General features: G+C 34.6%; 2 protein-coding genes across 3 annotated transcripts in view; one reads left to right on the top strand and one right to left on the bottom strand.

Annotated features, from left to right (window-relative positions):
* didum (dilute class unconventional myosin) overlaps positions 1-18,660 on the bottom strand; it is a 140,405-nt gene that overhangs the window by 36,742 nt on the left and 85,003 nt on the right. The window lies entirely within an intron of this gene.
* The window catches only part of Hr3 (Hormone receptor 3), an 85,741-nt gene that overhangs the window by 3,165 nt on the left and 63,916 nt on the right, over positions 1-18,660 (top strand). Inside the window, exon 2 of one of the 2 annotated variants that reach the window (XM_069040287.1) lies at positions 296-597. In XM_069040287.1, the coding sequence (XP_068896388.1) occupies positions 579-597 (19 nt within the window). In that variant the 5' untranslated portion in view covers positions 296-578. Of the gene's footprint in view, positions 1-295; positions 598-14,926; positions 14,950-18,660 lie in introns of those variants that run through there. The other variant, XM_069040288.1, reaches the window with a different exon arrangement.

Here is an 18,660-nt window from a genome sequence, read left to right as displayed (position 1 = left end):
GTACACGGCACACCATCAATCGTTATTTAATTCTCTCTCTTGTAAGCGTGGGAGATTATTAAGTATTTGTTGTCCGTACGCAAAAACTCCAACCGTCGACTCAAATGATTACATAAAATTATAATTTGTGTTATGGACGTCGTGAGCAATGACACCGCGTAAATCGCGATTTTTCCTCATTGTAACGAACACGAATGACTAATTCAATCTGTGCAAATGCAGATGTCATCTAAGTAACAAGAGTCAATGCACTTCGTCTGCAAATGAAACTAATCGTGTGCGTTTTCTTTCGCAGATGGCCTCTTCGGAGCGGTTCTGATCGAGCACTTCACCATGTTTTGGGAAATTTTCGGACCGTTCAAGAAAAAAAAATCTCCAGTGGGATAGTGTTCAAGTCGGCGATTCTTCAAATTACATAACTCGAGTACCTGCACCTCAACCAGTATTTTGTTAGTTTGTTAATTTGATTAATTCGGCGTTTCCGTTTGTGCACTGTAATGATCCACGGTACTTAAATCGTGTAATTTTGTCTTGTTAATTTGAGTGCATCGAGACTATTTGGTGAAGGATATGCTACGATGCCCAGCACTATCAGAGGTAAGTTCCCATCATGTTGCGTAGAGCAGTAGGTACCCCGACAGATATTTTGGAAAATTTTGGCACCCGACTGATTCGTCGGCGTGCCCCGCAGATCACAATTAATTCAAATAATTACGTAAAAATGAAGCCATAGCGTAACGGTACATAATCACCAACTGCGTCGTACCAAAACCAAATGAAAACAGAGGTACCGTTTCCCGTTTCGGAATTTGGATAGCTGTAACTGGACACACCTATACACCGCTCCGAGACTCGTTTTTTTCATACGATTTTAACTGGAAAATCTTATTCAGATTGTTATTGTGAGCGTAATTGGATCTATCGATTTGTACCGGCATTGAGGGGTGCTGTGAACTCTCGTGGTATTGACCCCTTATCAGGACTTTTACTTCTTCCGGGTGGCGAAATTGAAACCGTTGATTTTATCGTCGAATGTAAATTAGGCGTGTGTGTTTTAAACGATATTTTAAGACCACTTCGTCGCATTTTGCAGATTATAAAAAATACTACAGTACCAGCGCGGATTCGACCAGGAGGTGGACGTTTACTGTGCGGAATGTTCTAATGGGTTTAAGGACCCACACTCGGTGGTCTATTTGGAACACGAACGCTGGGTTACATTTTTAATTAAATCTGCACGAACGAATTTTCCCGCAAAAGTGGGTCGAATCGGTTCCATAAATAACCAGGGTGGTTCAGCAAGGGTGGCTCAGCAAGGGTGGTCAACGCAATGTGACTAGTGCCAGCTATTCAAAAATATTTACTACACTGTGATCCTCCAAACATTTTTCTCCGCCCACGTGTAATCTACAACCCACAAAATCGCTTTAGTAAAGACAGACAATAAGAATACGATCTTTTCGTTCTAATAAATTACAATGCTAATTAAAATAAACAACAATATTATCTATTAATGAAATAAATTAATCCTCGGAAGTTATTTGTTATTGTTAACATATTTTAATTGACGTTAATTTATGGCTATTCTTTACATCCTATTTCTACTAACAGACTAACACGATTTATTAATTTTTGATGTATCAGTTTTAACAATCTCTTCAACGATTAAACTAATGATCATTAATTTCCTGAAATATTTATTTTTAACACAAACTTTAAAGTAATGAGTGCCGGGATGCACCAATAACAGTAGCCCGCGAATGCAGAATTTTTTATATCGGGTGTTCAATTAAATTTCTCCTCGCGAAGTTGGCGTTGAAGAGTCGATTGTGAACGCACCACGGATTAGAGATCAGCTGTTCAAATCTAACCTCACTTTTTGCGTTGTTTGTGTTTTTACTGGTGGTGCGTTCACAATCGACTCTTCAACGCCAACTTTGAGGAGAAATTAAATGAACATCCAATAGTTAATTACCGAAAATAAAATTGAAACAAAACAATTTACATATTTTCGTAAATTTATAGGTTCGTGTGGATTGTACCATCAGTGCGGTACCTTAGATAATAAATCTAGCTAATAAGACCATTAATTTCCTTCTGGACGTTTTAAAATTTTAATAACCTGAATAATGAAACAAACATTTTTAGTTGACAGATATCAGACCTCACGGCCTCCTTGACTGCTACAAGTTTACAAATACAAGACAAACAGTGTTTTTTTTTTAATTTGCAAAAATGTGGAATTTCATGAGTTAGCGAACGTGTGTTAAAAAGTTTCACAGTTTTGGATCACTGTTCGTCTGGAAAGAGTGTAGGTTCCCACTCGAAAACAAGTTCATTATGCGTACATTTTTTTCGTGAAATCTTTCGGTGTTATGTAAATACCAGGAGACAAGACAAAATTACACAATTTCCCTACATAAATACGGATTTAGTTGAGAGAGGGAGCGTCTTAACATTTTTACGATGGCCACAACATTATCCTGAAAGGGTCTGAGTATTATGAATACTTTTAATTAGAATTTATCCTCGTTCCCGTCCTGGAAAAGTGTGATTTACTCCGACCACCGCGACGAAAAGTTACACGAAAAATGTGTAATGGAGCGGTGTTGGTACCGCGTCAGGACGATCGTTGTGTCTAATCGGTTCCGGTCCTTCCTACGAGGACCCTCGTTTAATTTTGTCAAGTTGCACCACAAGTGACTGCCTTAATTATACGACTAACGAGATTAGACCAGCTGGAAACGGTCCAAGAAAAAGAAACAGTTTGCACAGTTACACTGAAGCTTCTTTATTTACCGATCAACTTAAACTTGCAAATGTTGTGCCATAAATGGAGACGCCATTCGCCCGGAACCGTGCCTTCTTCGCCATAATTATGAGCTTTTCTAGACACGACTGTGCAAATTGGTCAATTAACATGGCATATATTTGCGCCGTGTGAGGTTTGGACGGCAATTCTGTGCCAAAATGTTTGCAACGGACGCCGTATAAGGTCCAGATCAATTAAGGCTATAATAGCTTAGGCAAATAGGTTTTTTACGGACAAGCTACCGACAACCATCTGTCACTCAGAGACTCTAGAAACGGGAAGAAAATAAGATTGGTGCTAGATGCAATCTCGGTTTTTTGTGCTGTTGTCAAAGCATAGTAGCACTGAAGATTTGACCATTGTGGTTTTTTATCGCTGCAGGATAATCTTGTACAACTGTTTACTCAAAGCAGACCGCAAGATCTAAAAAAGCTGATCACTTATGGGGTCTTTATGGCAATATCTGCAGCGTAAGCAATCAACAAGATAATTTTTGTTTCTGGTTTAAATACACTTTATTGGTACAGCAAAGGAATTTATTACTTACTACCAATACTACATTTACTACAGTTATGAAATACAGTATTCAATTTATCTGATTGTTAGAACTGCAATTTAATGATTTATTTATTATTTATTAAATAACTGTTATCGAATCAAATGGTTTTTATTTAATAATTAATTAACAAAAAAAAAGGAAGAGTAAAAAGTGTGAATAATTAATGATATGTAACGTACCTATTTACTAAAAAAATAAAATCCAATAGATCAACCAACCGTGAATGTCGAGGTGAATGTTTTAATATTACAAAAGTAGTGAAATTTTGCCAAAATAATTCCTAATAATTAGCTTTTGTGGTTGCGTTAAAATGTCCAATTTTCATATTTTTAAACAAAAATTTGAACGACATGCTTAGCAATTAAGCTAATTCTAAGTATGAACTAAAGAAAATCAAAATAAAAACTAATAAGTTACATTTGATATTTTAAGAAATATGATGCAACTGAGGTCATAGTCAAAGTGTCGTTCCAGTTGATCATCTTGAAGCAACGTTCTGTTAATTTTTTGCTTTGATTCTTTTAAAAGTTATATCACAGAATGTTTTCTTCTTCAATATTCCAAGAAACGTCGGTTGAAGTAATGAAGTTATAGACAAACTCATCACAATGAAAAAAAATACTACTGAAAGCATTCAACAGTTAAATAATTTCAAGACAAAATTCAAACTGTTTCCTTGCCTTAGGGAAGTTGGAATACCATCGAGTGTTAAAAAAAATGCAATCAAGTAGTCTGGTGCTTGCTTTTGTTTCCGTCACCGTATGGCGTAGCTTCATCAGCTGTCAAACCATAGATATCAAATGTCATACATTCAGCGAACAAGCATTGGAGTGAATTATTTCTTTCGCAAAAAACAGTGCTTTTCAGAACATGAGAATGCTCTTGGTTTTACGTAAGGGTTTCTACTCTAAATTAACGATTTAATTTAAAATAAATTGCCAACTAAAAAGATGACCTGCGTTTGTAATAGAGAGAAAAAACCATGGCCTGCTTGACCACAATTTTGTCACGCTTCACATTTACCTGTAAGGCTTGTGACAGGTACCCTGAATTTATATTAGGTATACATAGTTAATTTTTAATTTCTTTTTTATATTTAATTTATAAATTTAGCCAACATTTCTAAACGTTCTCACATAGTATGCTGTTGTGCATAATTTTTGTATCTTTCTATACAGGGTGTTTTCGAAGTTGAGGCGTTCCTTTTAACATGTGATAGTATGCGTTGTTCTAAAGAGTTTTAGGCAAAATCATCTTAGTAAAATGTGTACGGCAATGAAGATACAATAAATTAATTTTTTTGAAATTTTTGAAACCGGTCCTGCTAAAATTTGCGCTGATTTGTTATAAATTAGAATTGACAAAAAAAAAATCAAATGAGCATGGACGTTAATCAAAAATACTGTCAGAGTTGTCACCTAATTAGTCGGAATGGCTGTATCATTACGAAAATAATGAGCTCACAGATATGGTGCTAATCTATATGGGCAATGTTATCACGTTATCAGAATGCAGCTGCGATGTCCAGAGAGTACGCAGAGCGATTTCCAGAAAGACATCATCCTGGGCCACGTCAGTACAGCGGAGAAATAGACAGGACCGGAATTTTAGAAAACAATAAAAATATACAATCAATTATCTCCGTTAATACAAACATTTTACTAAGAAGATTTAGGTTAAAATTCTTAAGAATAATGTATAGTACCTCGTGTTACAAGGAATCCCTCAACTTCGAAAACACCCTGTATACATACATAGTTTTTTTGTGTATTAGTTCATTACATTTTTTCCACCATTTTGTCTTGTAAGGGACACTAATGAAATTGTTTATTTTTGGAACATACAGTTTATTAATTTTCCTCTTACAATAAACATTCAAATTATTAACAAAGGATTAAACAACATTTTAGATTGAAACTTTTGTGTTCCAATTTGCATAAGTGTAAAAATTTGGCTTCAAGAAATGGTGATTTATTTAAAAGCATTGCACTTGTGTAAGTTAAGCAAATTAAAATTATTGTTTAAATAACTTGTTCCCATTGCTGCAACCAGTAATACACTAGACAAGAGCTTATGTGATTAGTGAGAATCAGTTTTGTCGTTTGAATTTTGTGGGAGCTGCACACATTCCGCAGTTTCCGGCACCTCCGCAAAGCTCCTCGCCCAAACCCAAACAATTCTTGCATGCCAAGTCTAAGCAATCCGGTCCTTGAGAAGGATCAGTTCAAAATAATGGTGCTCATTGCGTGTAATTGACACTTTAGTTGGATTAATTTTTAATGTGGAAATAAACGCTCGTTAACCGACCGAGAGTAACACGGCGTGTAACGAGCTTAGGTCCGCATTCCCTTCCCCGAAAGTACAATTTCGGAAGGTGGAAGACGACAAAGGGTCCGCACAAAGAAAAGGCAGCAAAAGCTGCCGCCCAAAACTCATTAAAGATGCGCCTGTAAGCGGGAGGTGTAAGTAACCAGTATGCGTGACGGGCTGTTATTTCGGCGGTTTGGTGGCCGGTCGCTGACCTTTCACACTTAAACTTTTTACTGCACCTCGGACCATTTCCATATCGTCGATTTCCCCCACGGCCCGGGAGCATCCCCGCCTGGAAAAATCGCCCTCCCGGCCCGCCGGTGGTAATGACCTGTGAAAGTGTGCCAAATTTATGCGCCCCTATGTTGGCCAAATTAGCATACGTCTGCACGGTAGACGAGAATCGATCCGTACGTAGTCTGGTCATTTGCCCCGAACTGACCTCTTCGTGGAATAGTCATATTTGGGTTAACACCCGAAAGCAAGAGTGAGGTCGAGATCGCTGGAAAGGAGATCACGGAGAGTAACAAGGGCGCGTTATAGTTTTCACTCTTCCCCGGTCGGAGGGAACATTTTTTACCGGGAAACGATCGGAGATGGCCAGTTGAGGAAAAATTCCACGCGATGCGTTCACATTGGAGCGTGACTTGCAACACGTAACATTCCTTCCTCACGGAATTATAATAGTACTCCGGCACACTCCGCGGGTCCAACAATCACTCAATCCTCGCTCGTAATCACGCCTATTACACCCGTTAGAACAAAGAATACGTCAATTGACTCTAATTTGATTTAACACAGACGAAAATAAGTAAAAACAGTCATGACAAATAGTGCAAACAGTGTTTAGCAATGGCTTGAAAGCATACATTTTTTGAGATACATATTTCAAACATACCATACCATACCATACCATACCATAGCATACGATACCATGCCATATTTAAAACAAGAAGAAATTATGTTTGAAAACATCTATTGAAAACAAAAAAATCTGCTTTTTCAAAATCTTTGGTCTTTTTATTAATAACGAGCGTACAAAAAATAAATGTATTGTCAAGCTGGATGTGATTTTTCCCTTCGCAGACAAACGCAGGTCGCATCTTTAGTTGTACGGTTTGACATTTCCTTCAGATACATAACCTAACTTTGAATTAATCATCAGTCGTTCAATTTAAATCATTAATTTAAAGTAAAAACCATCGGAACAAGAAAACCATGAGAACTCTTGTTGATATTTCAAAAAGAAACAATTCACGCATATGCTTGTGACATTTGATATTTACGGTTTGACAGCTGATGAAGCTACGCCAAATGGAAGAAACAGGCCACTTGATCACACACGTTACATTGTTATTGCAGTGACCTGTTACATCTAGAAATGCTGGTGGTGACATAAATTATATTTTTATTTTTTTTAAATGTAATTAGAAAATAATTGACTGTAATAATAAGCAATTTGTGATTTTTACGCTTCAATTCCGCTATGGTAATGAAATTAGAATTCTCTGAAAATAAACCTGTTGTTGTTTCAAGAAATTATCAATTCAGCACAGTTTTTGACAAATTAGCGCAGAGATATGCAAATAAATGTGAATTTAATTATTTTAAAGTAGATACCCAATTATGGTAAAATCGAGTAATTCGAATCTGAATTGTTACACAACACGAATTTTCTTGAGACATTTCCTTATTCAATATTTGCAAATTCAAGAATAATTAAATAATTATGTTATATCAGCAATTCTCGCTTACCGCACTGGCGTCATGGATTTCACAAACCTAAGTATGGTTCTGAAGATGTGAACTTGTTGGACGAAACACTCAATTATGGGTACGAGATATTTACATTTACATACAAATTAATGTACATGACCTGAGCTGACCCATCTGGAATTTTCTATTAAACAAATCACTTTTAGCACAAATGACATCAACTTCAACTATTTTTAATGAATCACCAGTTCGATTTACTTTTAATATACAATTAATACACCCGGTTGATAGACAAAAATATCTTAATGTATTAAATTTTGCACAACGTTATCAAGTCTTGTGAAAATTTTAATTAAAAAAACTGCGTTTACGTGTTTTCATTTTCCTTAATTGCACAATATGCAAGCGTTTAATTGAAATTACACGTTTTTGATTGCGTTAGTGAAAATTGTACCTCAGTCACGAAAATTGTGGATTTGGACAGATTGCTGAAGCAGAGGAGTTACTTAATTATGGTTGAAATGAGACATTTGTGTCGAAATAATGCATTTAATAAGTGAAGATTATGGGGAATTAAAACAAAGATTTAGATTTTACTTCAGATTAGTTTCTTTGTGTGGCTTGCATCATAAATTTAAAGAGAGATAACGAAATGTACATATTTAATTAAAATGTTGAATATAAACTTCACAGATAATAGTAAACAAAGAACAAAAGAGGAAAACACACAAAGGCGAACAAATAAATATCGTAGTTAGAATTAAATTTCGTGCATAGAGGAACACCGTGCTCTGGACAGCACATTGATTCGGTGTAGAAGCACTTCGATTAGATGTAATGAATACTTAACAGTTAATAACAATGTTTCTTTTGTTGTATTTATGGATGAGAGTCTGACACTCCTAGAGTGGGTACAAAAGCTTTTGAGTCTGAATTATTTACAACTTTTTGCAATCTACTATTCTTACTAATTTTCAATCACGTTTTATTGTAACTGAGACAATAAATTTAATTATTTCGAATTTAGTTGGGGATCGCTGGTTCAAATCACTTCGAGAGCTTAACGATGTTTATGTTAATGAAACAACATAAACGAGTAGAACAAAGCTAAACAACGATGCATTCTTTTAGGCAACCTTTGACATATCTTTCCCTATTGAATTCCAGTCCTTAGATTCTGTTAACATTTTTTGTAAATCTTGTCCGACATGCTTTCAAGACAATCATTGTTTTCAAAGACACAAAAGACCAAGCATTGCATAATGCAAGTATCGGGATAATCACCATTAACTTATTTTTTAAATGTCTGACAAAAACATTTTGTCGTGCATGGAAACATTTATCTGCCATAAATACCTGCATCGTCGTACATAATAATGGGCCACATTGCAGTAGTTAAGCCTAGAATGTATTACTTCATCTAATGATTTAGGTTCATTTTTTAGTACCTAGACCCTAATCTTGAGAATTATGGTCACACAGACAGACATAAAGTTGAATTTATAAAAATCGTACAAGTAAGTAACGCTTAAGGTATAAGATTATATGGCAGCACTAAAATTATCCCAATAATGGAAACCAATATTGGCGTTGAGATGGTTGTCTCGGCTCGTGCAGCTGCATCCCTTTTCCTTGGTTCAGGGCAGGGATTAAAAATTTGTGATAGAACATGTTTTTGATGTTTATTGTAAATTTTGCGATTGTAACGAAATTCCTTTAGTACTTTGTGTCTTGAAAACAGTAAAGATGATTTGCAATAGTATTGTAATATTTAATAAATAAATATAATTTCATCGGTACGCATTTGTTTTGAGGCCGGCTCTGGAATTCACAACAGAGAATTGCTTGAAGCATGATTTATGGTTGGGCTGACCGCCTACTGCAATTGCGACAAAAGGGACGTTTATCTCCGGTCAAATACTTTTAAAGGGCCATATAATCTTATACCTTAAGCGTTACTTTACGTGAGGAATGTCAAAACATAAACACAATGCATCTAAAAGTGAAATAAATCAGTGTTAGTGTAAATAGGTGTCTCAAAAATAGAATCTGAGAATTCTTAGTAGCCCTCACTTTGTGCAGATACAGTTACCTTTTTATCGATAATTTAAAATTGATTCCACGAATTTTTGTAAATCTAAGTTTTTAGTCACGGCAAGCTGAAAAATGTCGCAATATTGGAATTTTTACGTATTACTCATCAACTGGTCTCTTGGCAAATTGCTGAAATTGCAGACCTCAACCGGATCTCCATCAGGTTCTTCTGAAGCTTCGAAGAAACGTCTGCACCATGAAAATTACTACTGAGAAAAGGGTGCCATGATTGCCATTAAATTGAAGCAGGTGGTAAAACCCATCCGTTTCCATGAACTCACTTACACAGCAAATCAGAAAACGCTAACTACGTTCGACCAACAGGTGTACCAAACTGAATTCGCAATCCAAAATGTCATATTCTCCAGATTTACGATTTGTATTAAAATGGAGGGTTCATTTTCGGTCATTTTGCAAGAGTCGTGACTTTTGCCTTTTAACCTCCATTTACAGTTTTAATTTGCATTTTTCGGTTCTGATTGCTGAATCGAAGTTAATGAAAAGCGACGCAAGAACCGGCCGTAAATTTCCCCCTTCTCGGAAAATAATTCGTCGACTGTCAACTTTGACACAATTACATGTCAAAAAAACAAAGTCGAATAACCCACTTAGGGCCCGGATTGAATGGGATCAGCCCACATATTATGCGTTCAATTCAGCTTTTCCCGTCATTTTCATGGGAAATGATGCAACACAATGCAACACCGTAGCTTTTCGCAACGTGATTCATCCATGAAAAACTCACTTAACTGTTCATCACCACTAACTAAAGTTGAACGACCTTGAAAGATTTTTTGTGATGCAAAGCTTTATGCTCGGTGGAACCTGAAAATGCATATAAGCGCACATTTCACTCAGCTTTAGACATATCGAATTGCACAATGAGCTGCTCACAGATCCATAAATTAAACAAAATGATGAGAGGACTCGATCATCCGTCTCCCACGCCATTCCAGGTAGTTTTATGGACAGATGCTGAGGATCGTGTGTCCATTATGTCTATACAGTTAGGTCGCGACCCAGGTGAAGATGGTTTTTCGACAGGGGCGCTTTGTTTTTTATTACGTCTTTTTTATTTTCCCGTTTCCGCCAAACGAATCGGCGATTTGTTTGGTCAGGAACGAGCGACGATTAAAATGGAGTCGAACGGTTAAACGGTGACCCTTGGGTCGTGTTTGTTGTTTGTTGTGCAACAAATGACACCGACAACATTAACGGTGTTTCGGTGTACAAATTTGTTGGCAGCTACGCAGGTAAACTGCGAGTGATTAGGAATGCACTGCAGGTATTATGGGTTAGATCGAGACTGTGTTTACTGTCATTGTTATGCAGGATGAGTCCTGCTGCATCAACACACCTATTTGCTGACGTGACGCTTGCTTCTTGTATTGGTTATGAATTATCACTCAGGGTATTGAGCGCCTCTGTAATTACTGGCAATAATGTGACTAAGACAAGTGAGAACATGTCGTTATGAATTTTTGACTAATCCTCGTATTATTGCCGTAATTTTCAAGGGAAGGGCTTATTCTTGTAAATAACTACGTACGTCGTATTATTGGTAATTTTTTTTGTTGAAATGCCATGTCCAGATTTGAGGTGACAAAATGAATTTTAAATATATTTTTCGCGAATCAGTTGTTGCCATATGGCAATGTTAAAATTTACCCATGAAACGGTAAATTTCCAATCATCAAAGATAATTAAATATTCCTTTAAACTCGTATTTCGTCTTTTGTAAAAATTCCAATGATTAATAAAGAAACGTAAAAACTACCGAGTGTATTTTTTATAATAAGCAATCCACTTATCTCTTTTGTTTAATACAAATATGGTTCATTGAAATTACAAAAATTATTTTCTTAATATAATTACAGATGAGAAGAGCATGTACATCTAGTAAGTACGTAAATTATTATCATATTTTTGTTTCAAAAATTATAATCTTAAATAAAGTCATTAGTTCAATTTTTGACGTTACATAAAATTATTGGGATCAAAAAGAAAAACAGAGAATGGTTCTTTTTCTCACCAGTTTATATTTCCATTAAATAGAAATGGAATAGTACATTCTTCAATGAGCGTATTATCATGGCTATTATTCACGATGATGAAAATTCCAACACGAGCCGTAGGCGAGTGGTGGAATCATCAGAGTGAATAATACCCATTATACGCGAGTTGAAACTATGCTTTCTCCACGCCTATACCAAGAGAAAACAATCTTCGAAAATTGAATTGAATTTGATTTTTAATATTTGACAATTAAAATTGTGCCTCGTTTAGCGGTTGCCACGCGATGCGCGACTTATTGTTTACAAGCGCATCCGATTGGCGATCTGCCGTTGTAGAATGAAAATAGGAGAGATGTGATTGGTCGACAGCCGTGGATTTCAGTATATTTTAACACGAGGCGTGGAATTTATATCATTCTTTCATTGGATATCCAACAAGAAGGCGTTCATTCTTTAATAGTCGTGGAGAAAATGTATTTCTTTCTTTGTGTTTAAATAAATTTGTTGTCAAAAAACTGGTCTTCTGTCTTTTTTCTAAACTAGGTCGTCTTTCTAGCTGATAAATCCTTGAGATGCATTACTTCATTTTAATTATAGCTTCATTTGTTGTGATTAAATGACAAACTGAAGTTTTCTGTTCCTTTTCTATTACTGCCAGTTTCAGCATTTACTGAAATAAGTGGTTCACTTCCACTCTCTCGTCCTACACTTCCTGTTTCCGGAAATATTTGACAATTGATCAAGCTACGCCATACGAAATCGGAAACAAAAGAAAGCACCAGACCACGTGGCCACATTTTTTTGAACATACGTTATAATAATAATTTGCGATTTATTTTTTCTTTTCAAATTTTTGAACTTTGAATATCTTTTCACACTTTCGACTATGGTTATTATTAGCTGCTTTTATTGAATTTTAGCATTTCGTTTTTTTTTTTATTGCCTTAAATGGGAGATAATATTGGAACTTATTTTTTTTAACTTTTTAAAAACTACCTACTTACGCTCCAAATATACTTCAAGTTCATTTTTTGTCTCTCTTAAGATCGTTGATTTTTTTTTAAATCACTCAATTTATTAAAATCTAGTATGTAGATAAATCTATTTTATGTAGTTTTATGCTTTATTAAAGTTTGATTATGGAATTAGATAGTGTTAGCTGAAACAACATTTTCAACAACAACGAATTTAATCCAGAAAAAAATCAGAAAAAAGCATGATATAGTGTATTAATTAAAAAAATAGCTGTTTCCGCAAGTGCTCGCGCAACCACGGAAACGGATGTCTATTTTTCTTTCCAGCTTTTCTTTCCTATTTGCTTTCCCACTTCTTGCTGTAAAGATAGAGGATATGGCGTTTTCCACCAAGCTTATGCCAAGTGGTTATAACAAAGTAGGTAAAAGCGTTCCATAGAACAATAACAATTTATTAAATTACTCAAGTGTCAAAGGTTACAGCATATTTTCTTGTTGTACTGTATTCGCCGTTATCGAAAATAATTTGTTTATGGCTAAAAAATTTTAAGAAAACAAAATTTGACTTTAAACATTTTAAAAACAAAGATTTTGATTATTTATTTATCACATCAATAATTTAATTGATCTTAATCACTAATATAATAATAATTATTTCACAACATTCCTACATTAGAATTTAAAGTTATTGTTTATTTTTTAAACCAACAGTGCTGTCATTTTTGAAAACCACTTAATGCACAAACATAAAATTTACAAATGGTGTTCACTGATAACTAGTTTTTATTCTCTAATAAGTAGTAGGTAATAAATTCATTAAATATTTTTTGATACTATCGTAAATTATTATTTGTAAATGTAGAGTGGTGAGAGTATCATCAAAGAATTTTTAATTAGTGATATATGTAATAACGCTAATGAAACTACCTATTCTCTTTATTATTGGCCTTGAGAATACGTAAATGTGTAACAACGCGATCGAAATAAGGATTCGCATCGTATCCTGAATAGCGCAAGCGTGGGAGTAAAGGATAATTCACAATGATCAAAATTGCTCATGTGGGTACTTATATTTATTACATTGTCCATTTTCCTTGAAGTTGACACAAAAACGGCTTAAACCTGCATTACTAGAAAATAGGGCAGCACCATTTTCTTAGTGTGCCACCTGTTTATTTATTAAACGATCTTAAAGGGGATGAATAAAACACGCACACCGTTCGTTCGTTGGAGTTTGCGGCGAATATTTGTAAAAATGTTTTTATTTTTTATCGTAGATTTACAGTAAAGTTTGAGAGTGAAAAGTGGGCATAATTTTGAATTTAGGCGATGGCTTGGTCCTGCAGGACGCGTATCGGAATTGAGCTTTGTAAATCAGTCTGCGAGGCGTCCCTCTGGCGGTGTAGTATCGAACTATACTACATCGCTTACAAAATAGACTCTGAATATAAAAAACAATTTAGGCAAGTAATAACGATAATCAGGTCAATAGTTTAAAAACAATTGTGCATAAAAGCCGTCTACCGACTCGATAAAACTAAACGTAAAATCAGTTAACATTCGTGTTCTTCTAGTAACCCGCATTCGAATCGATTTAAAAAATTATTGATCAACAAGAGCCCAAATAATTTCAGTGTTTACAAGTTTCGAATAATAATTGTAGTCGGACTGGATCTAAACCCTAATGTGTTCTGCATTTTGTGATGTTAAAAGTCAGTGTTTTCGTGTTCAATTTATTTGATGAGAAATAAAACGGAGTACCTTTCACTTGTTACCTTTTTGAATAGTTTATGAACGTTGAGTTGTCTTGGAAATTCTAACCATAGTTGGTCACTGCTGAATTTTAATTGCAACAACCCCCTTCAGATTTCTATAAGAGAGGCCTTTACACTGAAAAACCAACCTCAATTGATGGAAAATACTAATTTAATAATAATTCAGAAGCAATACGCCACAACTTCGTTAAAAAGACGTAATAATAACTTATTAAGACTGTCTCAGACTGATTTCGACTGATTGAAAATAACCACCAGATCGACTGATCCAACACCAATTTGTCTAAAACCGTTCGGTTTTTTTGGTGTCCATTGGATTTTGACTATTCGGTGTTTAATCTATAAATCTCTTATCGATGTTAGGTGTTTTTTATAAATTCACTTTATAATTCGACGTTTTTGTAATAAATTTTTACCAGCTTGCTAAATATTATTATTACCATTATTATCATTTTATCGAGACTTACAATAATATATATAGTGTTTTTCGTATAATAATCATTATAAATACACACGGTCGCGCGATAAATTACTAAGCTGGCAGGACAACAGGACATCATCACCATTGATCTGCAGGAGGTAGAGGATGCATCTTCTCCTCCTCCACCTCCCGAAACTAGAGGAGAAACGACTCCAACTTCAACAGCACAGCAACCACCGCCGTCGACTTCGCCTTCAAATACCGTGATGACAGGTACTCGCCCACGCTATTTATCTCTTTAGCTTTAAATCAACCCATTGTTACATCATCCGACCGAAGCTATTCGCTCTTGCTGAATCCCATTTGTTAAAAAAAATCCATACATACCGACACGTCGAAACTTCGTGGGTTAAACCGACGTCAATTTTTTTATATCGACCGAACGAACAATTTGTGCTGGAAATACGACAAAATGTCAGTCGAATTGAACCTATAGTTTGTCCAGCGAGAGATTGGTTGACATAAAAGTCACTAAATTCTACGTAGAAAAAGTAGTACATACCTAGCGCACGTAAAATTTGAAATTTATATCCTTCAAGCAGTAACATTTTTGCCCTGAAATTATGTTCTAATTAATGTATTCTAAGTGCATCTGGTAGTGTTGGGTTACAAGCCTACAATTTAAAATCTCCCAATCTCTCGCTGCACGAAGTATACAACGTTTCACGACTTCGGTGATCATAATTGGTCGGTCTTTGTTTGGCATCTACCTAGTGAAGTATAAAACAATCGGATGACAGATGACAAATGCGGTTGTCACAAGTACGAAATACGGTAATGGTGGAGCGATTGATCAAACTCATCTCGAAGCTCGAGTTTAGATCAACTATCGTAACTTATTGGCATTGAATTTATTTTCTTTTTCTCAATAGAAAACGAGAAAAAGTTGATCTCGAGGCCAGGAGTAACTGAACCATGATGACAAGCAATAATTTATAATTATTGCTGTTGACTTTAAAATTTCTTGTTCACTTCTGACGATAGAAACACATAAATTTGAAAAACGAAAAGTAGATGTCTCGCGGAAAATGATTTATGTAGTTTTTCAAATATAACCTTTACAGTTGCAGTATTAATTTAATGTGTTAGCGTTTCTTGCGAACAGCATATTAAAAAGAAACCAACAGTTCAAATTGAATCGAACAAGAATGACAACGATAAAAACTACACCCTACGCAGTTTTCGAAAACCGAATTCCCACACAATCTTTTTTTCAAGTCCAATTCCACCTAATACGTGGTCATGTGATAAAGTTTTGCCATGTTTTTTTTACAAAATATACAAAGTGTCTATAAAAGAACATATATCAAGAGTCCTGTGGAATTGTGCAGCTGTATAATTTTATTGTGTCGAACTATGTTGACGTCAAATGTCAAATTATAAAATCTTAGCGCCAGTTGTAACTTCGAGGTCTCAGTTGTTTTGCTTGTGGTTTTCTTCAGTTTTTTTTATATTCTAAGTACTTTTCATCTTACAACAATCTGTTAAAAACCTGTTATTAATGGACTTACATAACCTCTGTTTTTCTATTTTGTAGCACAATATGCTACAGAAGAGCAAAAATCAGATACAGTATATTCGAATTCCACAGGACTCTTGAAATATGTTCTTTTATAGACACTTTGTATATGCAAATTTAAAAAAAATAAAATGATGTGGATCCCTTGCAATCAAACTGTTTATGCTTTTGTATACGTCTCAATTTCTCCGCTTGATTTGTCTTCTATTCAAGTCACGACAGTTATTAATATCGATTTGGTGCCTTTAGAAATTATTGTTTCATCAAAACAAGTAATTTGTCGAGAAAAATATAAAATTACAAAGAAGAGAACAGAAATAATAAAAGTTTGTGGAGTGTAAAAATCCATATTTTTTAATACTCTTAAAAGGTGTCTTCATCTTGATCTCTTAATATTGAAATGCTAATTTACGGATATTACTTTTTTTAATTAAACTTCTTTGAGAATTTACGTCATATACAGTCGAATGCAAAAAAAAGTAGACAAGAAGTTTTCGGCTGCTTGGTCCAGTCTTCCAGTTTTGCCATTTTGGTTGGCAGCTGACTACGACTATATCCTTGATTCCCTAGCCGAATACAAATATAATGAGGAGAAGTTGTCAGTATTAGAAAAGCCACATTTATAAAATAAAATAATAAATTTTTGTCTACTTTTTTTTGCATTCGACTGTATTTTTAAATACGTTGTTAAATGACGCATTGTTACATATTTGGAAAAGAATCTGATTTATCTCAGAGTCTATATGTTTGTTTTTTCATTCATAAGAAACTTCGCTTCCTTTTGTTTTTAAGAAGCAGATTAGAATATAGATCATTATCGTCATAAATGAACCGTCTTATTATTTACTATTTACTTCATAATGACATTGCAGTACTAATTGCTCATTCACAAAGTGACGATCTATCACATATCATGAGAATGTTCTTGCCCATCATGTTTTCACTGCAACTAACAAATTTTGTGAAAAACAACTCAAGCTGGTGGCATCAATTAAAGGTAATTCAGAAAATAAACCAACACATGTGTTCAACAAATTACCAGCTGAACTAGGCTCTTGTAGTTTTTATTAAATTGTTTCTAACTTTTATTATCCTAATGTTTATTTATTTAAAGCTGCGAACAAATATTACCACCAGTTTTGCGAAGCAGTAGATTTTCCTCGCATTTTAATAACGAGCGTTCAAAAAAAATGTGGTCAGAGCCGTGGTTTTCTCTCTTTTTTACAAACGCAAGTCGTTTTAGTTGGTGTAAATTAAAGTAAAAGTCATCATGTAGCGCTAAGAACACCAGGAAACTTCTCGTTGATTAGTTCTACAGAGAACTGTTTTACCAAAGAAATAATTTGCACACCACACTCGTTCACTGAATAAATGACACTTGACATCTACGGCTTTACAAATACGTCATAGATTAATGTAACCAAAAACTTCAAGCCAATTTTTAACGCCCCTTACTGCTGACAGACAAGAGAGTTCGATTAAACTGAGAACATAAGTAAAATAATTGTTCTAGTACAAGATGCTTCCGAAAGTTGCTAAACACGGTTTAAAATAAAATACGGTTTACGAGGAAGTTTAATCCAGTTATAAACCAATTTAAAGTTGTAGCAACTTACATTTTCAGTAAAATTACTTACATATTTCCTTTGAGTGATAAGACGAAGGTAGAAACTCTAAACATTGGGTATTCACACTGGTCTTTCTAAATAATTACATTAAAAAAGAATGGTTATGAAAGAAGTGTATTTTTCCACAAATTTCAATTTTTGCTATTTAAATTGCAGAACATCGCTCTAGCTTATTTCTCAATCTTGGGATTTGGCTTGTGGCAGAGTAATTCTCTCTAACCTTCCTCATTTTCTTCAATGCGACATCTATTACAACAAAAATATAAAAGCTTGTATAATAAATGTCTACACAAATCTACGTACAGTTGCGGACACGGAATCTTAGACGTCAAATTTATGTGAATTCAAAAAATGTCAATGCAAGCCAAGCTTTATTGTCATTATGATTGACGTTTGGAACTATTTGACATTTGAAAGTTTATTTTTGGCATGTCAGTATGATAAAAGTTACAAAAATCGAAAGTGAGGTTAGTTGCACCTAAAGCCAGTTTTACATCAATCGAATCGTCCAAGATTCCATGTCCGCAATAGTACCTACATGCATAATATCTTTGAACATTGCCCATATAAAATGTAGAATTTTCTAATTCAATGAACATTTCTTGCTTTTAACTCCACTTCATTTACCACATATTGTAGAATTTTACCGGAAGTGACATATTTTACAATTTCGAACTCATTTACATTATATTTACATACATAGACATGTAAACATGTAATAATTTGTTATTCCAGATTTAACAGCAAATTGTACCTAATTCTGAAATCATCACAAAT

This window comes from Tenebrio molitor, chromosome 2, assembly GCF_963966145.1.
Source record: "Tenebrio molitor chromosome 2, icTenMoli1.1, whole genome shotgun sequence".
NCBI classification, from domain to species: Eukaryota; Metazoa; Arthropoda; class Insecta; order Coleoptera; family Tenebrionidae; genus Tenebrio; species Tenebrio molitor.
This window is presented reverse-complemented; position numbering and strand designations above follow the sequence as displayed.